At 39.1% G+C, this 25,867-nt stretch overlaps 5 protein-coding genes across 8 annotated transcripts; 3 read left to right on the forward strand and 2 right to left on the reverse strand.

The window, feature by feature from the left end:
* Positions 1 to 315: 315 nt before the first annotated feature.
* LOC135671788 (ras-related protein RHN1-like) lies at positions 316 to 2,933 on the reverse strand. Of its 2 annotated transcripts, none has more exons than XM_065179996.1 (8): positions 2,766 to 2,933; positions 2,612 to 2,689; positions 2,365 to 2,532; positions 2,183 to 2,231; positions 2,023 to 2,100; positions 1,482 to 1,571; positions 770 to 870; positions 316 to 526 (listed from the first exon to the last, which is right to left on the reverse strand). In XM_065179996.1, exons 1-7 carry the CDS (start codon positions 2,802 to 2,804, stop codon positions 770 to 772), a joined length of 603 nt encoding a protein of 200 aa, XP_065036068.1. In that variant the 5' UTR covers positions 2,805 to 2,933; the 3' UTR covers positions 316 to 526. The 2 variants fall into 2 exon arrangements, with proteins under 2 accessions (XP_065036068.1, XP_065036066.1); XM_065179994.1 differs by having other exon boundaries at positions 1,482 to 1,575; positions 2,027 to 2,100; positions 2,766 to 2,931.
* Positions 2,934 to 3,125: 192 nt separating this feature from the next.
* Positions 3,126 to 7,024, forward strand: LOC135671789 (NADH dehydrogenase [ubiquinone] 1 beta subcomplex subunit 7-like). Its single transcript, XM_065179997.1, has 2 exons — positions 3,126 to 3,598; positions 6,822 to 7,024. The coding sequence occupies exon 1, from the start codon at positions 3,235 to 3,237 to the stop codon at positions 3,562 to 3,564; it is 330 nt and encodes a 109-aa protein (XP_065036069.1). The 5' UTR covers positions 3,126 to 3,234; the 3' UTR covers positions 3,565 to 3,598; positions 6,822 to 7,024.
* An 865-nt stretch (positions 7,025 to 7,889) lies between these two features.
* Positions 7,890 to 13,991, forward strand: LOC103982396 (protein MULTIPLE CHLOROPLAST DIVISION SITE 1). Of its 2 annotated transcripts, none has more exons than XM_018825235.2 (5): positions 7,890 to 8,022; positions 8,115 to 8,357; positions 9,223 to 9,389; positions 12,500 to 12,887; positions 13,448 to 13,991. In XM_018825235.2, the coding sequence occupies exons 1-5, from the start codon at positions 7,966 to 7,968 to the stop codon at positions 13,622 to 13,624; spliced, it is 1,032 nt and encodes a 343-aa protein (XP_018680780.2). In that variant the 5' UTR covers positions 7,890 to 7,965; the 3' UTR covers positions 13,625 to 13,991. The 2 variants fall into 2 exon arrangements, with proteins under 2 accessions (XP_018680780.2, XP_009397590.2); XM_009399315.3 differs by having other exon boundaries at positions 13,451 to 13,991.
* A 2,110-nt stretch (positions 13,992 to 16,101) lies between these two features.
* LOC135671790 (uncharacterized) lies at positions 16,102 to 20,729 on the reverse strand. Of its 2 annotated transcripts, none has more exons than XM_065179998.1 (6): positions 20,499 to 20,729; positions 18,721 to 18,781; positions 18,466 to 18,601; positions 17,937 to 18,264; positions 17,373 to 17,501; positions 16,102 to 17,104 (listed from the first exon to the last, which is right to left on the reverse strand). In XM_065179998.1, exons 1-6 carry the CDS (start codon positions 20,611 to 20,613, stop codon positions 16,530 to 16,532), a joined length of 1,344 nt encoding a protein of 447 aa, XP_065036070.1. In that variant the 5' UTR covers positions 20,614 to 20,729; the 3' UTR covers positions 16,102 to 16,529. The 2 variants fall into 2 exon arrangements, with proteins under 2 accessions (XP_065036070.1, XP_065036071.1); XM_065179999.1 differs by having other exon boundaries at positions 20,241 to 20,659.
* Positions 20,730 to 21,026: 297 nt separating this feature from the next.
* LOC135671791 (pentatricopeptide repeat-containing protein At3g24000, mitochondrial-like) lies at positions 21,027 to 25,338 on the forward strand. The gene is made up of 2 exons (XM_065180000.1): positions 21,027 to 23,846; positions 24,625 to 25,338. The coding sequence occupies exon 1, from the start codon at positions 21,099 to 21,101 to the stop codon at positions 23,823 to 23,825; it is 2,727 nt and encodes a 908-aa protein (XP_065036072.1). The 5' UTR covers positions 21,027 to 21,098; the 3' UTR covers positions 23,826 to 23,846; positions 24,625 to 25,338.
* The last annotated feature ends 529 nt before the right edge of the window (positions 25,339 to 25,867 follow it).

Consider the following 25,867-nt stretch of genomic DNA (forward strand, 5'->3'; position numbering starts at 1 on the left):
ATAATCAGGTGTTTTCTATATATATATATATATATATATATAAACTCAATTTACTTTTCATGTGGTTCGGCCACAGTGAGCTCGTGATATCATTTCATGGATCAGAACGTGTCAGGTCACTTATTGATCCTACCCCACATTGTGTCGTCTGCCGTCAGAACCTGATGTATATCTTCTGCTCATCCTCATCCTCTACTTGCCAGTTACTTGCAGGCTTGCGGTAAAAACAACTAAAAGTTGGCCACACAATCTGAGCCTAAATAGCTTTTCACCGCAGGCATGTTTTGTGACCCTAAATAGGCTTGTCATTCCAAATTCCATGAAACACACTAATTACATCAGAAAAATTCACAACATGAGTTTGATGAAAACCGCATGACAGAAAATATACAGGGTTCAAAACTAGAGTTGGAATCTTCAAGCAGCCTTTAGTACAGAGGGAAGATGAAACAGAACAATTACATCATCACTCCACAGTTAGAGACAGCCCTCTTCAATTCACTCCCCACAGTAGAATAGCAACAACCTGCAGAGGTGATTTCAATTGATACATAAAGGGCCGACTAATAGGTAAGATAACATGTCACAAATACATGCTGTTGAAACTAATATATTTCATACATATGCAGAAAGCAAAGCAAAGTCTCACCGAAGTCTAATCTTGTTAGTCTAATGTACATAATATACACCAAACAAACTATATCTACAATCTTTACCCACCTTGTAAGACAAGCCTATTGCACAATGATAAAAATAACTTGTTTCTTACCTAAGAACAGCATGCTGAAGCTTGTGATCTTTCAGCAGGTCTATCTGCAAGAACCATTCCTGCTGGCTGCTGAATTGGCTGAGCACGAGGTAATCTTTTTGCTGTTTCATAAAGAATACCACAAATTTATATTTTACAATGAAAAACAGCTAAGTGTCGTTACATAATATAAGATTCAAAGTGCTTAAATTAACCAAAAAAATTAAAAGCAAACTGGCCAAAAACTTCAAAAGAAGTGAGGGTTGGGGAAAATAATACAAAAAGAATTACAAAAGCTGAAGTGATAAAGAAGAAAAATACATAAGGCCTGAAAGCTCAAGAAGCTCTGGACTGATATAATTGAACAAATTAGGAGTTGCAGGAATCAAATTACATGATAGGTAAAGTATGATCCTATTAATCAGATCATCTAGTGTAGATCTTATATACGTGCAGCAGATAGATATTCCAAAATAATGTAGACCGTCTTGTTAAGAAAATTTAGCCCAACATAAATAGAAACATGATTCTTATCAGATTAAGTAATATTCAAAATATTAGGATATTTGCTATGTAGATGAATTTTGGACTAGAAGGTATCAGAAATAATCATGAGACTCCCACTCCCACTTAAGGACAGAGTAACTGCTTCATTTCCACCTATGGTTTACCATGTCATACAATTAACAAGCTCACCCTTCCACTGGTAGCATGAAAATACCAAACATCATACCTATTTCATAAAATATGTCATTCACATTGATGGCAGCTTTAGCAGAGGTTTCCATGAAGAAAAGTCCATTCTCTTCAGCATATGCCTGTGCTTCCTGCAATGCAAAAAATCAAAAAAGATGTTTCACATTTCTTCCACACAGGAATTACACCAGCATCTCCAGTCCACAATCTCATGAAAATCTAAACGATCAGTAATAAAATAATGTGTTTTGTATCTGGAGATTTAACTTAATAAAAATAAAAAAGAAATTCATCTACAGCCATATTGCCCATTTTCTTGGGTAACCAGACAGGAAAATTATATGTATATTCAAACTCATAAGCTTCCGAATCTATCCAAATGAATCAACCAGCAACTAAGAGTTCATGATGCCTGAGCTTAACTAACTAAGCTAATTGATTTTTGGATTTACCCTTGACATGAAGCCATAGTTTCAGCAAATAATGCAACACATTTAGAATAAATAGTCTACTAACAACCACTAAAGTTGCATTTGACGTAAGGGATCACACTGATGATAAAGTCCATGCGACGCAACTTGCCTGTGTCAGAACTTCCCTTTTATCTGCTAAATCACATTTATTTCCAGCAAGAGCAGTCACCATGTTGGTATTACCTACAGTAGAGTATCCACATTAACATAAAAAATCATCAGTAAATCAACTGGCAGAGATCAAGATGTTCCAGCTTTAACAGACCTTGTTTTTGTAGCTCTCGCACCCACTTCTTAGCCCTCTCAAACGATTCCTGAACTCATGGAGAACAAATAGATAAAAAACAAGGACAAGGATTGTAAGTACGTAATAGTTGTAATTTTCAGCCATCTGTCTCCTGAAAAAATTGAACTAAATTGAATGAAACAGGATGAGACACCACACACCATCCTGCATATATCATACACAATTATCGCTGCCGCCGCTCCTCTGTAGTACATCGGAGCCAAGCTGTGGTATCTCTCCTGCCCGGCCGTATCCCAAATCTCAAGCTTCACCGTCGCATCGCTCACCGCCAGTGTCTGCGAGAAAAAGGCCGCCCCAATCGTGGATTCCTGCAATCGATCCAAAGACAACGGTATGTCACAAAACCGTCAAATCAAAATCAACAAAACAAAGCGGTGCAACGGGGACCTGGAATTCGAGGAACTGGCCCTTGACGAACCGAAGGACGAGGCTGGACTTCCCGGTGCCCATGTCTCCGAGCAAGACCTAGGTTTCAAGAACATCCAAGTTTTGTATCGGAGAAATCGAGATAAAAGGAGCGGAATTCAGAGGGTTGACTCACGAGCTTGGCGTTCATGCTGTTGTTCCCGATCGTCGCCATGGGAGCTGATGCCAAGGCAAGGAGGGTCCCGACTGGATCGGATGGGATCAAATCAGATAGAACGAATCCTCTTCGCTATTCCTTTTCTCTGGGGAGAGAATGGAATATGAACGAGGAACGGAAAGGGGTGAAAGATGGCAATCACCGCGATGGGATCCTCTGCAGTTATTGTGAGTATGGCACGCAACGGTTTACGCCATTGATAAAGTGGGGCCACATCAGGGACCGGTTATGATCTGTATTGTACAATCCAATTTACAAATATGTTGGAGAGAATCCACACCAAACAAGAGAACCCAAAGGGTGTTTGGGTTGAGTCCCAGATTCTCGCCGTCAATCGTCATATCGGTCCGCAACCGCGCCTCGATCAGAGTCCAAAGGCCAAACCAGAGAGAGATTGAGATCGATAGCAGAGTTTCGAGAGAGAGGAATGGCGGAGGAGGAAGTGAAGCTGGGCTCATCGAAGCCGATGATCGCAACGCAGCAGGAGATGATGGATAATCGGGTGCCTATCTCCTACCGCGACCAGTGCGCCCACCTCCTTATACCCCTCAATAAGTGCCGCTCCGCGGAGTTCTTCCTGCCGTGGAAGTGCGAGGCCGAGCGCCACACCTACGAGAAGTGCGAGTACGAGCTCGTCATGGAGCGCATGCTCCAGATGCAGAAGATCCGCGAATTGGAAGAGAAGAAGAAGAAGGCGAAGCAGGTCCAGGGCGCCGCCGCAGGCATCCCGCTCATCCCCTCCTCCGCCAACGCCTGATCCTCTTCTCCGTTCGCCTTTCCCCTTTCTGATGGTTTGGCTCCGTTTCAAATCCCTCTACTCTTATGCTTTGATTAATCTAAATGCATGATTTTAGGTTCAAGATTCGACTATGGTGGTACATCCTCTTTTGGAGATTTTGATAACGTTGATCCTAAAGAAAAAAGGAGTTAGGATCATTGTCTCTTGCCGATCAAGGTTTAGTTTTGATAATCTGTTCCTCGATTCGGGGTTATTCTAGCAGTTAGCATTTGAGAAAGATTGAATCTTGATGAGTGTTTCGGAATTCTTTTTGTCGCTTCGGTTATTACAAAGCAGAATTTGGTTTGATGATGCATCCCTCTTTTTTGGGATTCGCCTAGTACTGTATATGTGAGAAAGATAGGATCTTTTGGATTTAGAGATGCTGCTTTATTGTTCCTTTGATCTATTGGAATTGATACATCTTTCTTATGGAATAAGGTATGTGTTGGTAATTTTAGATTTATGATAAAGATTTGATTTTGTGGTGGTTAAGCCTTAAGAATAATCAGCTTTAGTAGTATTTATCTTCTCTTACAGGGCCGGGAATTTTTCTTAATTTTAATGTTCTAGCTAATGGGCCATCCAATTGGCTTTGCTAATTTTGCTACGACTATGGTTTCCGATTGTATTTGATAGGAGAACATTCCCCCTGACCTGGAAGTTTTGGTGATTGTATAAGAAAAAAATGGCTAATAAAGGCTATGGTGATTGTAATGAATGTTTGTTCTGACAACAGTATTACTCATTTTAGTATAACCGAATGGAGCAGGAAGTCTTTGCTGCAATTAAATGATTTCTGCTGTTTAGGTAGTTCCCTGTGTCATGGTGGAAATTATGCTGTATAAGGCTGTAGAGGGAAAATTAACCAATGGCTTTATTGGGGAAAAATATTCTTTTACCGGGTGGTCAGATGTTATATGGATCAGTGAGTCAATGGATCTGACCATAGGGCTAGTGATGCTGATAGAAACTATAGAAGAGAGAAATAAAAACAAGAGAGAAAGGTGGTGATACATTGAAGGTAGGAGAAAAGAAAGCTGAAGAATGAAGGAAGAGAAAGAATAATGATTAAACATTAAAACAATCTTCATCTTAAATAATTGTTCTTAAGAACAAGGACCAGGACCACTTACAAGGGCAAATTCAAATTTGTTGGCAAAGATAGAAAAAGGTCGAAGTATTTATTTTTTTCAAACTTCTTGTCACCAAGAGACCAACAAAAAAAGAACATTATTGTGTTATTTATAAAATCATAAGAAGATAAAATAATATTGTCTAGATCAGCTTTTTCATGTATTCCCAGAAGTCTTCTAGACTTTCCATCTTTATGAATGTTTTATCTGACAGTATTATGGTTTGTTTGTTTTCCTAGTATCAAAATCAATAACTTATTACTTGTGAAATTGGATTAATTAAAAATGTATTGCTTTAATTATTTTTGTTTAACTCACCCCCTCATGTGGTCTTTGGCAAAAAGTTATAATTAGATACAAGTTTGGTTCAATGTCATTTCTCTTTTGGTGGAGTCTAGAAGACCAATTTAATGTCTTCTTTCATGTTGAAGTATGAAATACAAATTGATTGTGATTATGTACTCATCTTAGTTCTGATTTGCTGAATAAACTATCAAGTTTGTCTCCACTATCCTGAAATTCAGGTGCTTTACATAGATTGCTGTTATATTGAAGTTTGTTCTATTCTTTATTATCTCTTGGCTGCCTCAAGGCCATTATATGCATTTATTATGGCACAGTGGTTTCATCAACTTGCTTTTTTAGGAAAATGATATGATCATGACCTTTGAAGAACAGTGTGTTGAGGTTATACTGCACGTTTTGCCAAGTATGCATGTATAACTAGTGAAAAATAAAAAGAGAATATTATAAGGATGAAAGAGAGAAAAAGGGAGGAAGATGGTGATGGTGGTGTATTGGAAACAAGGGTGGCAATAGCGGCTCTTATGAGGAGGCAGCAGCAGCGACAATGCAGCAGGGTAGAGTAGATGGTAGTGGCAGGACGGCAAGGTTGAAGAGGCGAGTTGCAAAGGGAGAGTGAACTGCATGAAAACAGAAAGACAAGAGGAGAGTGATGATGAAGATAGAGAAGGAAAAAAAGAAAAAAACTGGAAGCTATCAAAAACTGTAAAACATAATAGGGGTAATAAGTGGTAGGCTTATTGTCTTGTACCTCCCAATTTTAACAAGTAAAATTGGGCAGTACACCCAGTAAGGAGCATGGCATGAATCCATATCAGACGAAAACCGATGGTCCATGTGACCAGATCAGGCCGGTAATATTGGTTTGTACCAACCAGGACAATCAGTTTTTTAAGCCCCGTGTTCAATAATTAGTATTTGTTGACTTTGTTACCGTGATATTTTCCCCCAATTTTTATCTGTGACCTATATTATGAACTTTATTAAATACAGTAATAGTGTTTATACGTGACCTATAATTGTGAACTTTATTGTTATCAAAGGGCAATAGTGATCATACCTTAACTAAGCCTAACTTATTGTTAAGACTACAAACATGACAAGTACAATTATAGACAACTAACAGTTCTTGTGGCTTACTTGATAATAGATTAATTTGTATATCAATAAGTAGACAACTCTGTTTTTAGAATCTTCTAAATGATTTTCATCCATTATATGAGATAGTGCATGAAGTGAATAATTGTCTGACTATATTCAGCTAATTCATTAAAACCTAAATACAATGGTGTTGATGCAGCTGTTGGCACTTGGAAGTCCTGAACTTATGCCATGTTGTCATTGAAAATGAACTGTTATCATTTGGTTTCCTTCTACATGTTATAAGTACATAGTGCACATAGGGTTTTTGGGAATATTTTCCTACATAAACACATGGATTCTAGCACAGGTGAGTACATCATGGTGCCTTATGAAGTCACTAATATTGGCGATACAATTTAGTGTAAGCAATCTAGTCAAGGTGTTTAATATTTAAATTTCCTTCAGACATATTGCCTCCCAAAACAATATTTGCTAGGTCATCAATATTTCAAGCAACTAGTAATATGTCCTTTATGTACTGAATTATTGTACGCATTGCCTTACTAATTGATGTTTGTTGTTCTCTTACAACTGGAGTTGACAGGAGTGATTGTTCACATGGTTGATGGTTCAAAATGGTCATCTTTCTGTATTACATTGGGAATTCATTTGGTCACCATTTCTTCTAACAAATCATTCTCTCTCTTTGGACAGGAGATCAGGATCCACAAAAGGGATTCAGACAACGTCCAAGAACTGAAGTCGTCTTTGTTTCACCAAACTGTGTTGGACTTGTGCTGACTTTATCATGCTTCCTCATATTGTGCATCTTCATTTTAAGTTGAAATAAGGAATTCCTTGACCTACCTTATGGCAACTTATTTTTTGAATCAATAAAAGATACAACCTTGGTACAACTGTGAGGTCACTCCTTTACTTGTTCTTTTAGGATTGACATCTGGCATCGATGGAGGTTTCAAACATTGATTTCATCCTTATTTTGTGGCTTAACAAAACAAATATAAAGTGCATGCTTGAGTCTTGTTTGCATTGTTAAATGGCGCAGCTTTATGGACAATGCCACATTATTTTGTGGAACAGCTTCTGGAGTTAGAAAGTTCGGATAACTTGAAAAAGGGCTCACCAACAAATGGGTACCAAAATGGAGGTTTCGAAGACTCATGGGAGTCTTCACAATATCTATATCTTTTGAGTTTGCAAATGGAATTTTGTGCTTTAAATTTTCTAAATAATTCCTTCATGTGTTCAAGATTTTTAAATCAACTTAAATGTATAATAAAACTACGGGGGATGCAACACTTTTTTATCCTAAAAAGATTTTGTCCTCAAAATAATTCTTCAATAAATGATTTGTATTGTTCACTGTATGATAATGTGACTTACAAACAAGAAAGAAAATAAAATTATTGTGAATCGAAGGACTTGTAGAAAAAAAACAATTGTTATCGGTCAAAAGTCTCGGATAATTGAATAGCTTTAATTATCAATCACATTAATACAAAATACAAGAAATATCAATGAAGTGGCGAAAAAATGTAACTACCGTTCTGTTCCCATTATAAACCGTTATATATGAATTCTGTTATAGATATAGATACCGATTTATAAGACGCTACATTTGTCTCTCAGGAACTCTATATCTATCACATTAATACAAAATACAAGAAATATCAATGAAGTGGCGAAGATATGTAACTACCGTTTTGTTCCCATTATAAACCGTTATATATGAATTCTGTTATAGATATAGAAACCGATTTATAAGACGCTACATTTGCCTCTCGAGAACTCTAACCCAAACCTAATTCGCTAGCTCGGATTTGATGTTGAGGCTGCGATGACATCGATCGCCAACTCCATTTACTTCCTTCCGTTCCAATCCATTTATTCGCAGGTTTATCTCCTTTTCTTTCTTATCGCTGTTCGCTACCTCGATTTTTCTTGCATTTGGTTGTAGTTTTTGCTACCGCTTCTGTCCGATTGCAGAACCACTTTCGTGATGACAAGGGGTGGAATTCGGCCAATCTATGTTGGTTTCGGTTTGATTCTCCCCGACCGAAATGGAACTGCGGGAGGTCGAGGTGGGTTTTTACGATAAGGGCCTCAGCCCTTGATTCGGCGGGTAATGACAACGCAAGTGTGCCGTTCGATGGAAAAGGACTGGATTGGGAGAGGAGAATCAAATCATTTAGGGAGATGGTTAATGCATTGCCTCCTGCAACCCTTGTTGTGAGTTCTTGTTTTCCCTTTGCTTTTGGCTTCTTTCGTTTGCGTCAGGTGATGAATCCGCTAGTTTATGCCTTAATATATGACGTCCTTGGAAATTTATAGTCATTATGTTCCATAATGGGACAACTAAAATCAGACTGGAACTTCATTTCTCAAGAAAAAATAACAGCTTTGTAACCTAAATTTTTTCCTTTTTTCCTTTTTTCCGTGGAAATGTGGACGCTCCAAAAGATTTGTGAAAATGTGGAGTGATTTTCAGCTAGTCAAATTAAGAGGTGCTTGAAATTTCTGAGAAAAAGTCGTACGTTCTTTTCTAATTTTTTTCTTGAATCATCTGGCGTATCATCTAGACAGCTAATTAACCAAATAAATGTTTCTCCATAACTATTTAGTTTTTGTTTCGCTTTACTGCCTTACCAAGAAGACCATATATATATTTAGTTGAACTTTCAACTTTGTACATATGATTCCTCATTCTATTTTCTTCTGCACCAACTTTTTTGGCTAATGTTACGTTGTTTTGCTGTAGTTGTCTTATCGATGTGCCTAAATACTCATGTGTATCCTTACAGTATTTTTTGTACATAACTACTAATTTGTAAAAGTATCTTAAAGAAAAGCTTGACTTGTTATCCCTTCTCATTATTTTGAATTTACTTAAAACCTAAAAGGACACCTTTATTAATGTTATGTAAAATATTTTTATGAGACATCTTTGCACGAATAACTTGCTGGCTTCAAAACTTCAAATGTATGTACAGATCCTGCAGTGTTTTGCATTGTGAAGAGGACCATAAATGACCTTGTATTTCATTTTTTTTTCTGTGATGTCTCACATTATGTACTGATAGTTTCCTCATTTCAGTTCAAAGGAACTACCCCTTCAAAATCTGTGTTAATTTTATCTATTGCAATTGCAATTTTAGCAATTGCTGCAAGGAGGATCATGCTTAAAAAAAAGGATCATAGTTATCAAGGTTCTGTAGCTGATCTTGTGAGAAGAGGCCAGCTAAGATCGGATAGGAGAGGCATGTAAGTACTGTGTTTTAATATATTTCTTTTTATTGTAATATGCATTAATTGTCATGTTATGACATGTTCTGAAATTGTATTTGCTATATTACTGACTTTGTAGTTCAAGTCATATTTGGTCATAGTCATAGGTGGTTACAATTCTGTTTATATATTACTCCCTGTAGTTATCTAAGATTAGCATTCTAGTATGTATACTTTAAAAAGTAGCATTGGGATCCTTACACTTACGAAAGTGAAACATTCAACCTCAATTCTCCTCACGTCGTTAATTTTGACGTGAATGAAAAGGGTAAAAATAATAATTTCATAGACAGTAGACCATTAGCGACATCAGGGGCATGCAAGGCCGGCAACGCCGGTGGCGCACGAGGTCAGTGCCCAGATCTCCTTTGTAACACCACCCTAGTGCGTCGACCTCACGTCGTCTTCCCATACCACATCCCGCGTCGCAACAAGCAAAGGCTCCAACTTGGCATGCCTCCCGTCGATTCCGTCGCCAGCCCCATCGGTAAAATCCGCACCGCAGTGCGGAGTGCGGCCACCTCCCCTGCCTCCACCTCCCCCGTCGCCAACGCTAGGGTCTAGGTCGGCGGTAGCAAGCGTGAGGCGGGTGCCGGAGGTGGTGGAATTCTACCACTCCCTTATGCGATAGGACTCTAGGAGGGAGTCCTGCGGTGGGGTGCAGGAGTCACCTCCCGCTGTCGCATCCGTCTCCAATGCGCCCAACATGATCGATGAGATCGAGAACTGCTTCACGCATCTCCTCGCTGTAAGTCCCATTCCCCTTTCCCCTTGTGCGCCATCGGCCTCACGTGCTACTGGCATTGCCGGCCTTGCGTGCCACTGACGTCGTTGGTGATCTGATCTACTGTGTGCAGGGTAGGAAAGTAGAAGTTTCTATAAAATTAATTTTTACCTTTTCCATTCATGACAAAATTAACAACATTAGAAGAATCGGGGTTAAATGTTTTACTTTCGTAAGTTTAGGGATCCTAATGCTACTTTTTAAAATATGAGGATCAATATACTAATCCTAAGTAACCATGGGGGTAATCTATAATCAGTGATTTAAAAAGCGTTAGGTGCCAAAAGGCACTAAGGTCTAAAAACGATCGAGGCGTTAGGCGCTTGCCTGAGCGAAGCGAGGTCATCTAAAATATTAAAATATAAAAAATTTAATATGTTGAAATATTAAAAATATTAAAATAAAAAAAAATATTTTAATATTTTAAAATGTTCTCTACTGTTAACAGTAGAGTGTGAGAAAGAGACCGAGGTGAGAAGCTGAGTCACGATGAGAAAAGTCGCGGATAGAAGGCTGCTATCTGAGAGCAACGATAGCAGGTGGTAGAGGAGAGTAGCGATAGTAGCAATGGGCAACAGCGAAGAGCAGCGACAACAGTAGCAGAGAGCAACGACTGTGGCAGTGACAACGGGCGGTAGCGGAGAGCAGCGGCAGTAGCAATGACAGTAGAGAGAGGCAGCGGAGAGGAGCAGCAATGGAGAGAGGCAACGGTAGTGGCAGCAAAGAGTAGCGCCAATGGCAGCGAAGAGCAGCGACAACGGTAGCAGAGAGGAAATGTCGACGGCGGAATCACGAGTAGGATTGGGGTTGGAGGGAAGTCGCGAGGGGGAGGCTACGAACCAACTAACGCAAATGCGATCGAACCTGACCTAAAATGCTGGTTCGGTCGCCTGGTTTAAATCGGGCACTCGCCCGACGCCTAGGCTCAAGCGAGCGCCCAGGCGGCGCCTTTTTTAAGCACGTCGCCTGGATATTAAATGAGGCGCTCGGGCCTTGCCTCGTCTCGCCTGAGCGCTTAGGCGAGTGCCCGAGCGCCTTATGAAATCACTATTTGTAATTACCTTGTTATTTACAACTATACGAAGTTTAGTATGCAAAATGCATTGGGGCATCCTTCATTGTGCCTAATGACCTCTATGATTGAGGGCACATATGAGTTACGAAACTGTATTCAGATAATTGAATACTGAATCATAATTATTAAAAGAATTAGAGAACAACGGAAATTTAAGGAAGTGTTTTATGTTTTAATGAATCACATCAAACATATTGATTACTTCTTTAAAATAGTATTGATGAATCATAGTAGAGCTAAAAATGAGCAGTTGTTAGGAACAAATGTGCAAATTTTCATATGCTAATTGAAGAAATGGGAGAGTGTTGCAATGGAAAAGGTTGATGGAGAAAAACAGGCAGAATTACTTGATAGGTATAGTCTGTCAATTGTCAAATTCTTTTCAAAATTTAGTTTATCCCTACTACCATCCGACATCATCTCAAACAGTCTCAATTATCATTCTTTACCAAGTTTCAGGGCAATAATTAGGTCTGCTGAAGCAACATCAGCTGTAATTTTTCTTTTTGAAAATAAAGACTTGGATTACTCACTTCAAATCAGTGACAAAAAGGGTTGGACAGAGGACCACTGTCCCTTGCATCCCAAAATGAGTGACATTGCATATATCAGCTTCACTGGATGTACATTCCAGCAAAGTGATTGTGGTGTCTTCATATATGACTTATATGGTGTCCCCTGCCAATTGCATCCATATGTGCAGTCTAGGCATCTGATTTTTGGAACAATGAGGTGGTTTTATTGTGAAGAACTTAGTGTGTCTCTTATTAGATAAATCCTTTAACCTATATAAACAACAGTGACAAATGGACAGTTAGGATAGCTAAAAGTTGTCCTTGATTTCCAAGTCAAAATGTTCCTAAACTCTTAGAAGTAACTTTCTGGTTTAAGCATATATTTTTTTGTGGTAATTAGGATAATTATTTTTCTAATTTCTGATTTTAAATATCTCAAATAAGATGATGCTGCCCTGTGTTTCCTCAAAGTAACCTTGCACCAAGATTCAAGTTTAAGCATAACTTATGTGGTGATTAGAACTTTTAAAATTCATGTTTTTGAATATTAAAAAGAAGATGATGTTGTAGTGCTTTTCTCAGAAAACCCAGCTTCTCTTGACCAACTAACCATGTTTTGTATATGAATCAAATACTTATGTTTCTATTAAGTTTGTTTTGGAACCAAAAGTTATCAATTAAACATACTTATTTTAAAGCTTCCATCTAACAGCTCAAAGCCAATGAAGTATGATGATCCTTTCAATAATCCATTCGTGAAGATTGATAAAAGTAGTTCAACTGTTGAAATGTTTGGGAAGCTTTATCGCCTGGCTCCAGTAACCCTTACCACAGAGCAAAAATCGGTACATCAGAAGAGGAGATCACGTGTGTATCAGTGGAAGAGACCAACAGTATTTCTAAAAGAAGGTGATTCTATACCACCTGATATTGACCCTGATACAGTCAGGTGGATTCCAGCCAATCACCCATTTGCGACAACCGTAAGCGATATTGATGAGGACTTGGCTCAAAATAATGTATATCAAAAAGATGGTGTTCCTTTTCGTGTTAAAGCTGAGCATGAAGCCATGCAGAAAAAGCTGCAGGCTTTACAAAATGTAAGTATTTGTTTTGGCATGTGAAATGAATGACTTCGAATATTCCAAAATTCCATCATAAAATATAGCTTTATCAAGCTATTGGGTGTTGGTAAATGAACAATAATGGTCAAATGTTAAATGTGTCAGAATGGGCCATATGATTTTTTTCTGGTTGTATATAATGCTTTGCAATAATTATGGGCCATCGGACCAAAACCTCCAGATTCTCATCTCCCATAGTTTGGTTTTTCTATATCATGAAGAATCATTTAGATTGTTGACTATCCATCTTCTAGTTCATCAGCTATTTGTTTTGGTTCCTACCATCTTTTCCTTATGATTGCACTTGCTGGAATGTCTTGGTTCTGTGAGACAATCATTCTGAAGCTTTTTATATGAATAAAACAGCATCCCAACTTTATCCTTTTCTTGGTGATTTATAATGAAAGTGCTTGACATTGTTCTAGTTCATTGTCATGTTTCATAGTTAGCATCTTTCTGATTTATTTGATCTGTTTAAAGGTCTAGTTTGGCTACACCATACTGTGCTAATCCTGCATTTCTGCATGCTACTTTAGCAGGAGCAAAGGTTTAATGAAGTGGCCATCAATCTTAATAACATCCGTGATTTCGAGCGACCATCACAGTCAGTGAAGCCACACGAACAGCTGGAGCAGGATTCTTCTATTTATCAGCAGAACAGCCCCATCAATGAAGGGGTTGATTCCTCAGCTGATAATCATCAGAGGAATTGAGCAAATAGTCAGTTATATGTTGTTTACCAGTTGTTAGAACCTTTATGGCCAGAAGATTGAAGAATTACAGCGTTTTTACAGCAGAAGCCAAGGGTTTGAACTAAGCTTCTTGATTTCGTATTAAACAGAAAAGTTGTAAATATAAGTTCAAAATTTTGTATCCAGTTTGTCCAGTGAATGCACAAAACCAAGTTTGTCTTGAAGAAGCAGCCATTCGGCCTCAACTTTGTACAAAATATTTGCCAACTTAGCTGCTGTGGTGGTTTTATTTTCTGGTAGAATTTTCCAGATTATAGGTTTCAAATCCAATCGTGTACTGCATCTAAATGAAGTGAAATATCCATCTCGATGTGTAGTTTGTACTCTATATTATGATTGTTAACTTGGTGCTTTACACTGTGTTTTAACAATGGTTACACGGGTGTCAGCCCATGTATTGAAAATTTTTCTGTCAGATCTGTCTGAGTGTAATTTTTAATCTAAATTGCTAAAGTTACTAAATAGTTATTTGTTATGTATAGTACTTTGGATAATTTTTTTGAAAAAGTTACTAAATAGTTATTTGTTATGCTGCTGTGGTGGTTTTATTTTTTTTTAAAGATAAGATTACTCTTGATCTCTCTTCGTGTGACTATCACTTCCATCTGTGAAGCCCCTCAAGGCCTTATCACCTTCATGTGACTATTATTTCCATCCATGAGGCCTTTCTCTATGTAGCGGCTAGTAGTTCCTATTGTGCTCCAAGATTGGGGTATAATGAAAAGAGACGAGCATCGACGAGAGAAAAACAATAGGAGAGTTGACAACAGCCTCACACTTAATTCCCCCACTATGGGTACTCAAAAGAGGGCGATGACGATAAAGGTAGTCACGAAAAGGGTGAGGCAGAGTGAGAATGGAGGCAGATGAGAATGAGGATGAATGCGATAGACGAAGGACGGTGGGACGAAGGCAACAGACGAAGACTGATGGAGGAAGGCCTAGGTAAGACTGATGGGGAAGGCCCAGGTAATATTATCTTTTTTTAAATAAGAAACCTCCGTAAGAATAAATAAATAAAAGAAACCCTCTACGATGAAAAATAAAAACTTAAGATTTTTTAAAAATATATCCTTTATTTATTGGATTATCTATTAGCCTTATTTATCATGTCAAATAGTTGCCAATAAAATATTTTTTCAGTAAAATTTATAGAATTAGTCATTATATTTATTTATACCGATTGAGGGAATAAGTTGTTAATGTCTTGGTCAACCCCAAGTGGTCTAGACCCATATACGCAAGGTTGTCCCAAATATCTCCAAGGTGAAAACATCAAGCTTTCAAGGTACCACTTGTACGAAGACGGAAGTCACAAGAGGTTTCCCAACTAGGTCCCTCAAATATCTAAGTTAATAACCCGAGGTATATAAGTGTAGATAAGTGGTAAAAAATGGTAACTCCCCTTTTCATTGTATTGAAGATAAGGCTTTATGCCTAGTTGTAAAGAGACAAAATATTTCATGAAATATTCTTAGGGGTGACGAGGAAAGCAGGTGGCTCGAGGTTATTCTTAGGGTGAGAGACTCGAGTCATTGAATAAACGTCAATATCACATCGATGTTTATGTCGAGGTAGATGCGTCCATATGCAAAAAAGGATAACTACTGCCTCCCTTAAGTGAAAGTACTATGGTTGTTGAACCCTTGGGTTAAAGAACTAGGTCAAAAGTGGAGCAACGATCTATGCCGTGCCCATTAGCATCTGTAATGCCAATTAGAACATCTCAACGAGGGCGAATAAGTGGCTCAGGGTCATCTCTAAGGGTGAGAGACCCAAGTCGTTGAATAAATGCCAATATCGTATCGACATTTGCATCAAGGTGGATGCGTCCATATGCAAAAAGGGTGGCTACTACCATCCTTGAGTGAAAGTACTATGTATCAAGGGCAAAGCCTCTTTCCTCGAGCGTTCAATCGACGAGCGATCATTCCTATGACATTGGGCCCTCTTTCTAATGCCAAAATTATCAAGGAAAGAAGTTATTGACGTCTTTGGTCAACTCAACATGGTCTAAACCCGTATGTACAGGGTTGTCCGAGGTGGAAACGGTAAGCTCCCGAGGTGCCACCTACATGAAGATCGAGATCAAGAGATATTTTCTAATCCGATCTTTGTAACATCCAAGTCAGTAACCCGAGATATATGAATGTATGCATGAGTAGTAAAAAAAATGTAATGCTCATTTACATTATGTTAATAATGAGCTTTTATACTCAGTCATATAAAAATATTATACAAAGAGGCAATCTCTAATCTAATCGTCTCCAAAGCCTCTTGGCTTCTTATCCATGTTCTTCATCTTCTCTTTTCACCCGGAATATCACGTGAGAATCGCATATTAAATAAAGATTGACCGACAAAATACTCACTACCAATACCATAACTTTGTTTCTTATCAATTATTCGAGATCAACTATTACATACAAATATTCCAATTGAATAAGTATGATCTTCACTTTCAACTAATGATCGATAACAAGACATTATTCATTGATTGAATACAATGAGATCTACTATTGCTGATATAAGTTTCAGTTATTCGGGATCAACTACTAAATACAAACATTCCAATTCAAGTTGCCTATTCCCCTACTTCAAAACGTGTAATACTGGAGACACATGAAAGAGAGGATCAAGGGAAACCATATCGCACCACCACTATCAAAGAAACAAAGCCAACGTTGAAGGAGACAAATTCACAAGCCATTAACCAAGGATCAACAATCAATGAAACCCCTTAGGACATAAGATGGGCTTGACATAACAGCTGCAGTAGATAACCCCAGCACTGGCATCGTTAACCATCTTCAAGATGATACATTTGATTGTGTGAGCATTTGGAAAACCTAGCCATTTCGCAACATTATAACCCATTTTCATCATCACTGACATCTCCAAACATGGCAGCCATTTTCATAGCTAGGTTTGCAGCCATTTCTCTCCTTTGAAAATCAGGCATCAGCCTCAAGTTGTCTCGCATGTTACCGATCTCAAACATTAGCCTTTCTAGATCATCCAGACCATAATGTGCATCTTCATCCAAATCGTTGATGTTGACTACATCAGATCCGAGCTCTTCTTGCTCCTCAAAATTTGATCCTGGTTTCTGTTCTACAGATATTTCTCCCTCTTGCTTCCCTCCTAGGTTCTCGACAATGTTGATTTCTGCACTAGGCTCATGTATTACAATTCCTCTTTCTAAGGCAGAAGTATTAGGAAAAACACTAGGGATGCCAGGAGCCAGAGTCGATGATGAGGTTTCAACTTCTGCTTCATGAATATTAGACATTTCATGTTTTGGGTCTTGATTGATCCCATCTGCTGTTTCATTATGCATTCTCGTCACAACGGCATCACTATAGTCATTCCACTCTTCATCAGAACCATGAGACAAAGCCTCATATTCGATCTCATACTCTGATTCATCATCTGTGGACTCTGCCATAGGCAAGGATACAAAATGAGAAACTAAGAATTTAAATTAGATCATACAGAAAAATATGGCTGAAATGATCAGAAACAACGGTCGACCGATTGGAAGGGTTACAAACAATAAATAATTAATAGACATTACAGTGGAATGACATCCAGTGTCGGCCTAGGATATGACTACAAGGAATCTAACAGCAAATGTCAATACCAATCAAGATTTAGTTTGGTTTAAGTTTGTTAAAAATATGAAAAATAGTACGGTCAGTTTCTTCACCTTCTTTCTCAACTAAGGATGGATTTATTATTTTGTTTCCAGATTTCAGGATCATTCCAGGCCACATATGAGCAGACAGAGCTCCATACAACCGATCTACACCTTGCATATCACCATCAACTGAAAGACCTGACAATGCACATATTGCAATATTCCATTACCAGATTATTATAAAATGTGACATGGACATAAAAGAAGCATAATGTAGAAGCCAATTATATAGACATGTAATGGCATGAGAGATCACTTGATAGTCTTGAAGCCAAAAGGGCAAAATCGTACAAGTATGATGCACAATACAAATTTGCATTTTTCTTGTTAAGTGTAGTCCCTATCCTTCAAGATAGAAAATATAACAGAACTAAGCTAAAAGTTCCAGGGGGCAAAAAAATTCATTAACTTCAATTTCAAGTGTACTGAATGATTGTATGCAACAGCCAAGTATTAACAAAATTTTTCAAGGCAACATATGAGATAAGCAACAAACCCATATTGCTAATGTGCACCCTAGAACATGAATCTAGCAAATATTTGAAATTTAAGGTACAAAGGGGGTAAACTTACATTTATCAAAGTCAGCATTTGAGGCACAAGCTTCAATATACTCTATATTATGTTCGATGCACCAGTCTAGACAAGACTTTCTAATTTCCAAAGATGGTTCTTCATTCTCCAGTAAGCTACAAGCCTCAGTCTCATCAATCCCATAATCTACATACTCAGGGTGGGGATCACTACTGGACTCTCCACATTTCTGCATGCATCTTCTATACTCTGTATGGGCATAGTGACCAGTCACAAGATCTGCCTTGTTTCCTATGCATAGTAATATTTCAAACTTTTTAATATCAGTTTTGGCAACCCAATCTTGGAGGGCAACAAAAGAGGACTCCTGCAGATAAACCAAAGAAGGCAGAGTAAATTAGCCAATAACAAACTCATGCATGCTTCATACTGATTTGTAAAAATTAATGGAAATCTGAGCACACACACAAGAGGACAAAACATAGTCTAATTTCAAATATCAAGCCTGTCAAAACATAAAAATAAAGACAAACTATCAAAATTAAAAAGCATAGATTGTGTTTCGAACATCATTCATGTCAAAAACCATCACTAAGGCATCCAGCTGCTTAGAAATAGGCAATGATCTAAATGAGAACTCTTCATCAAGATGAGCTGTCCATATAGAGAGATCAGCAGTGTAATATTTAGTGTCAATCGTCCACCTAGCAAAATAATCAAAGCATAAAAAGTTAAAATGTATAAGAATAACATTTCAACATCAACAATTTCATGAGAAGACAGCAAAGTAGAATAGTTTATTATTAACATGCATATTACATACCCTTGACAAAGGACCCCTGTTGACAAGTCGGATGTGTCTGGAAACTCAATTGAAAGCAATCCTGCAGTTAATGAAGACAACATCCAATGAGACACAAGAACCAAGAGAAAATAATTGGAGTTAAGCTGCTTGACAAGGTAACAAACAATAAGAAACATGTTTATTCAAGTTCACAAAGAAAAATATCCCTTTAAAGTTTGAACATGACGAATTTATGCACGGGATTTAAACTACCAACTAATTGAGACCTCCATCTCTCTCTTGGGCTACAATTGGATATTAAGACGCTATAATACATATGAAGCTACTTATATTAGAAATCAACTTTCATAACTCTGATCATTATGCATTAATGTGTGGCCATCAAGTATATAACACAAATTCAGAGTTCAGAAAAACTGTAAGAACTTTCTCCGAACAGTCTCGATAATGTAGACATTCTATGAATGATAATGAGATGCCTAAAGGCAGAGATCCATATAAGCTTGAAGACCATGAATGACCTATTTTAAATGGGTTCAAATCATCCAAATAAGATACAATGTAAAGAGTTTCTATGCATTTTTCTCTAATCATAAAAGAAGCAAGAACAGCCCTACTAACTTTGTAATCATAGGAACATAGCAATAAGTTCAACTTATGTTCTCTATTAGTTTACCAGATGCAACTGAAAGCACAATGCATAAATTTTCCCACTGAAAGTCTAATATACACCCAGGTGTAGTAAAACTATGTTGATAGAAAACATGCAGGCCAGTCTTCCATCTTCGAAAGGAATAAAAGAAAAAAACTACAAGCAAAAAAATTGAACACATTCTGTTGTTTCAGATAATGAAATGACCATGAACAGATTCCCTTTAAGATTAACAATGAATATGTTCCATTTGTTCATCTATGAAAGCAACCATAAGCATTATGACTGGAGATCAATGTCTACAATTCAAAACATATTGTAAATTTCATGATTTAAAGAGAGCCAACATGATGAATCAACCATAATGCGAAGTAATATGAAGAGATCAGGAAGTGCACAAAGGCATTGAGACAAATTCTCTGATACTGTTCTCGAGTTGTACATATTAAGTGTTATTTTCAGCCATCACAATTTTGAGGTACCATAATAAAAGAAGAGATACAATCAAGTTTTCTGAAGGCACTTGATAAGCTTAACCAATATACAGGATTAGGTGAAGAAAACAAAGTCCGTAGCAAGTATTTAGTAGGTACTTCACACAGATTAGCATCGGAAATAAGATTAATTCGCAAGAGGTTATATGTGCTGCATGATCATCAAGGTATCAAAACTTATTTACAGTTTGGATTTATAACCTCAGAGGGGCTTGTCGTACAACCAAATAGGAAGGTTCAATGCATACTGAATAGATTGAACTTACGCTACAAATAACAAATGAGGGATCTGGATACAGCCGAAAGTTAAGAGAAAAAAGAAAGGCTGGAAGAGACCCACAACCAAATTTGACAACACAATGAATCCAGAAATAAAAAACATATTGAACTACCACATAACGAGGTGCCGATCATTCACAAATGTTCCTGAAAATTTCCCCCTTTCACGAGTATCGATAGACAACCTAAAAAAAGAGCAACTTCACCGGAATCTTAGTAGCAACCGAAGTAAACGGAGAGAAGAGATCATTTCATATGGTCGATTACATAGACTGGTAGACGGATCGAACGTGGACAACTTACAGCAACAAGAGAAGATCGAAAGATGGTTGCAAAGAAATAGTGGCAGGCAGGGAGAGACGGGTACGAACGCGAAAGGAGGGTTCTTTTCCCAACGTTTGGGGAACCGACGAGGAGAACCCCTGGCCGGGTCTCGAGGGACCCCGAGCCGCCACCGCTACCGCCGCCGTTGTCCGCCGCCGCCATAGATCCACAGCCAACACGTAGAACTCCAACCCTAAGCCTCGGTGGCGCGCAGCAACGAGCACGAGAGAGAGAACGGGGTGGGAGGGGGCTGAGATCGATCTTTTCTATTTGGACCCCAAAAGAAAAACCTACAAGAAAAATAAAAGGATCAAATTTTACGTGAATCTTAAAGCACTCAACGACATCCAAAGTGAAACCGAGGAGAATATTTTCACGCGAATCTTAAAGCAGTCGACGAAAATTTGCGCTAATCATAAAGCACTCGACGACTTGCACTGTCTCGTCGTAACGCATGAGACATGCCGACCGATACGATACTACCAATGTATCCGGTATATGCTGATACGGAAACTGTACAATAAAAGCACGTCCGTACTCCTCATCAACCATAAAACCATCGTTGATTCCAATTGCATGCTTACATTGTGTAAACCACTGGTGGATTGGAATGACAGAGTCTCGTGTCGCCAAAGCCACAATCTTTGATGATAAAGCTTCCATGGTGTCACCCGAAGGCATTCGCTTCTCCTCTCATCCTTCTTCTTCATGTTCTTCCTCACTCCCCCCTCCGATCGAGAGCCTATGGCTCCGCCGGTGCCCTCGGGGAGAAAGCCTATATGGCAATCACCCAAGAGCTCTCCGACGCTATGGCAGCTTGCGGCGCCACCGGCTCTGTATCCGGTGCCCGGAGGCTCCACGCCTGCCTCGTCTCTGCTGGCCTCGAGGCGTCCCGCTTCCTCCAGAACAATCTCCTGAACACCTACCTCGGCTGCGGCTCCCTCGACGATGCGCGCCAAGTGTTTGATGGCATTTCCTTCCCCAATGTCTTCTCCTACAACATGATGATAAACGGGCTTTCAAAGTTTGGATTTTTACGTGAAGCAGTGGAGCTGTTCGATGAAATACCTGTTAGGGACTCTACTTCCTGGAACACGCTCATGGCAGGTTATTTCCGCAATAGACAGCCCTTGGAGACGGTGAAGACATTTGCTTTGATGGTTCAGGATCCAAACTGCAAGCCAAATATGTTTACTTTTGCCTGTGCAATGAAGTCGTGTGGCGCACTTGGTTTTCATCGGTTGGGCCTTCAATTGCATGGTTTTGTTGAGAAGCTTGATTTTGGAAGGGATTCTCAGGTTGGTGCATCTCTTATTGATATGTACGTTAAGTGTGGAGCTGTCGACCTAGCCTCGCAAGTGTTTGATCTGTTAGAAAGCCCTGATCTTTGTTGTTGGAACAGTATGATCTTAGGTTATGGGAGTTCTTATGGCACTGAACATGCTATTGAGGTATTCAATAAGATGCCTGATCGAGATGTTGTATCGTGGAACACAATGATTTCGATACTGTCTCACAATGGCCGAGAACAAGAAGCACTTTCTATGGTAATAGAGATGAGTACCCTAGGCTGTGAGCTAAATTCTACAACATACACTTGTGCGCTTAGTGTTTGCGCTAGTATTCTTGATTTGAGATGGGGCAGGCATCTTCATGCTCACATTATAAGGAGCCAAAAGAGCATCGATGTGTTTTTTGGGAGTGCACTGGTTGATATGTATGCTAAATGTGGCCACCTACAATCAGCACAGAGAACTTTTGATGCTTTATGTGACCGTAACACTGTGTCATGGACTGCACTTATTGCAGGATATGCTCATTCTGGACTTGTAGAGGAAGCTATGAAAATTTTCAATCAAATGAGATCAGTGCCGATGTCTTTGGATCAGTTCATCCTGGCGACTGTAATTAGTGCTTGTTGTACTAAAATGGATTTATGTCTTGGAACTCAGTTACATTCTATTTCATTTCAGGTTGGATCTTGTTCATCTGTTCCTGTGTCCAATGCTCTAGTCACAATGTATGCGAAGTGTGGAAATGTAGAGACTGCTGAGTGTGTCTTCCGGTCAATGCCTGTTAGAGATGTCATATCATGGACCAGCATGATCACTGCATACTCTCAGATGGGTAACATTAGCAAGGCTCGTGAATATTTTGATGCCATGGAAGGCAGAAATGTGGTCACATGGAATGCAATGCTAGGTGCATACATACAGCATGGGAGCGAGGAAGAAGGCCTTAAAACATTCATTATGCTACAACGGGAAGGTGCTGTAAAACCAGATTGGGTTACTTTCGCTACACTGTTTCGTGCTTGTGCTGAGGTAGCAGCAGTGAGATGTGGTAATCAGGTAATTGCCCATGCTTTCAAATTGGGGCTCAATTCTGACACCTCGGTGGCAAATGGTATCATCACGATGTACTCGAGATGTGGAAAGATTGTCGAAGCACGAGAAGTATTTGAGTCTATCTTGGACAAGGATCTGGTCTCCTGGAATGCTATGATTACTGCTTATGCACAACATGGTCAAGGGAAGGAAACAATAGAAATTTTGCAAAGGATGTTATGTGACAGAATAAAACCTGATTATATAAGCTATGTTGCAGTTCTATCAGGTTGTAGTCACTCGGGGCTCGTAGAGGAAGGGAGATTTTATTTTGACAGTATGACAAGATGCCATAACATAAATCCTGGTCTAGAGCATTTTGCTTGCATGGTGGATCTTCTTAGCCGATCTGGTTTGCTAGAAGAAGCCAAAAAAGTCATAGACAGCATGCCTATAAAACCAAGTGCTGAAATTTGGGGTGCTTTGCTTGGAGCTTGCAAGATATATGGAAACAAAGAACTTGCAGAATGTGCTGTGAAACATCTATTCGAGTTGGACACAAAGGACTCTGGAAGTTATGTTCTTCTGGCTAAGATATATGCAGATGCAGGGAATTCAGATGATTCGGCTAGAGTGAGAAAGCTCATGAGAGAAAGGGGAATAAGAAAGAATCCTGGATGTAGTTGGATTGAGGTTAAGAACACAGTACATGTTTTCACTGCTGATGATTCAAGCCATCCACAAATTGACATTATTCTGAGGAAACTGGATGAGCTCATGAAGATGATAGAAGCTGTAGGATACAACCAGAGCGCAACTTCCCTATCTCAAGGCCATCACAGTGAGAAGCTGGCAGTGGCTTATGGTCTTGTTAGCTTGCCTGAATGGATGCCTATCCACATCATGAAGAACCTCCGAATATGCTGTGACTGTCACACAGTCATAAAACTCATATCTTTGGTTACTACAAGAGAGCTAATAGTGCGGGACGCCAACCGCTTTCACCATTTTAGAGAAGGATCTTGCTCTTGTCAGGATTACTGGTGATTGACCTGAAAGCATGATGAGGCATGTTTGTTTCTCCTTCTCTTGTTAATTTTTCTGTATCGTCTAATTTAAGAATCACTGATTCATTAAGTATATGTATTTTTTCTGGACTGAGATTCATCAAATAAAAAATTAATCAGTGATCAAGCTGCACCGTTATATTTATTTGTTTGTCCCACACTTTTACTAGTAGAAACATTACTTCTTGAATTGCTTTTGTTAGTATTCTGAAATGGCTGGAACTTATAGTGCCACATACTTTTGAAGCTTATCTGTGGGCTGAGCCTCTTATTCCTTTTCATGTGCATGTATTTATAGGACAGAGACTGTTGTTTATAGAAAAGGAAACATTACTTCGATTGAGACTAGGATTTGAGATATATTTTCTTTTCTTCCAAGACAAGTGCTATGTCTCAATAGAAGACTGGACTCTGGTGATGTGTTAAACTCAAAGTGCACAAGCTATCCCGACCGTCTATAACCCACTTCATCATTCTGACAAGTTACTCAATAGAATTTATCATCGATTATACTTGGCATGCACATCACATAGCGGAATGATCTGCTAATGCTAACACGAGTTGGATTAGGATACGGAGTAGGAAATAACGGCTGTTACAGATTTCATCACTAGTTACATTACGCAATAGTGAGTTTGATGTCCTGTTATGTGAGCACTGTAAGATCCATGAGCAAATTATGTACACACATAGTTATATACACATCACAAAATTAAATTTTACATCAACTTCAAGGGAGACAATTTTGATGCAATTTTATACATGTATATTCGTTTCAGCATATCGCGGTGCACCTTCGAGAACAGAGAGGAGAAAGTGGAACAGGAATTGCTTCATCGCAAGACAAGTTTCATTTTGCAATTTGATCCGCACAAAGGGGATATCCTGGAGATTGATCATATTTCTGCCTCGTTTACTTCATATTTCTGAGACAATAACAAAGAGATTGATTGATCAAAGTTGCAGACAAGATCAACTAGGGCCAAGGATCGCAACATCCTTCACCATAGTTGCACGCCTTTTCTTGGAGAGTGGACGATCTTCTCGCCAATCTTCAGACTTGCTGGCCTCCTCACGTCGGTCGAGCCATTCGCTATATAAGTCAACGGCGGTCGATAGTGATGGCATAGGTCTCTTTGCAGACCCAGCATTTTTTGCTTTCCTACTCGAGAGGAGCACTTCGCAGCTACGTATACTGTAACTATGTGCATCCACATCATAGAAACAACCTTTACAGCAACATCAGATAGAATTCCTCAGAGACTTTGATCACCGAAAACATTCGCCACAATGACGGGATGGCATTTTATTCATGTATATTATCATTTGTTATTGCATATGCTGGTTTCGTTTTGTAACCTGATCCCAAAATTGTGGGACCTAGAAAACGAGAAAGAACCACATGGAACTTAGACAAAAACAACGTGATGTATCAACTATATGCTTCTTGGGGGTGTCTACTTCGAATGCTATAATCCTCCACCAGAATTGCACGCCTTTTCTTGGAGTGGCGGTGATCATCGTCACGGAGTTCTTCAGACTTGTCGACCTTCTCACATTCGTCGACCCACTCGCTGTATATGTCGATGGGCTCCGTCAGGTGATGGATAGTGGTGGCGTAGCTCTCTTTGCAGACCCAGCACTGCGCCTCCCCAATCTTGAGCTTCGTATCCAAGGTGCAACTTACGCTCTTGTCGTGGTTGCAGAAGGGGCAAGTGAAGGCCTCCTCCAGCTTGGACTCCACCTTCTTGGTCTTAATCAGCTTCGACGTTCTCGACCTTCTCTTCGCCATCTCGTTCGCTGTGATCCGAAGCAGTGTGATCTATCAAATACTCGACGGTGCAATGAAGGAAAAAACTAGAGAAAGAGAGAAAAAGGCAGCGAGAAACTAATCAAGAAGGAAAAGAGGAGAAGACGCTTACCAGAATTCTTCAACAGCGCACTCTAATCTGCTACGAGAATGAAGCAAGCGAGAGAGGAAAGAATGGCAGAATCTAAGGTCGGGAATGGGGTTCTATTTAT

The sequence above is a fragment of the Musa acuminata genome, chromosome BXJ1-4 (assembly GCF_036884655.1).
Source record: "Musa acuminata AAA Group cultivar baxijiao chromosome BXJ1-4, Cavendish_Baxijiao_AAA, whole genome shotgun sequence".
NCBI classification, from domain to species: Eukaryota; Viridiplantae; Streptophyta; class Magnoliopsida; order Zingiberales; family Musaceae; genus Musa; species Musa acuminata.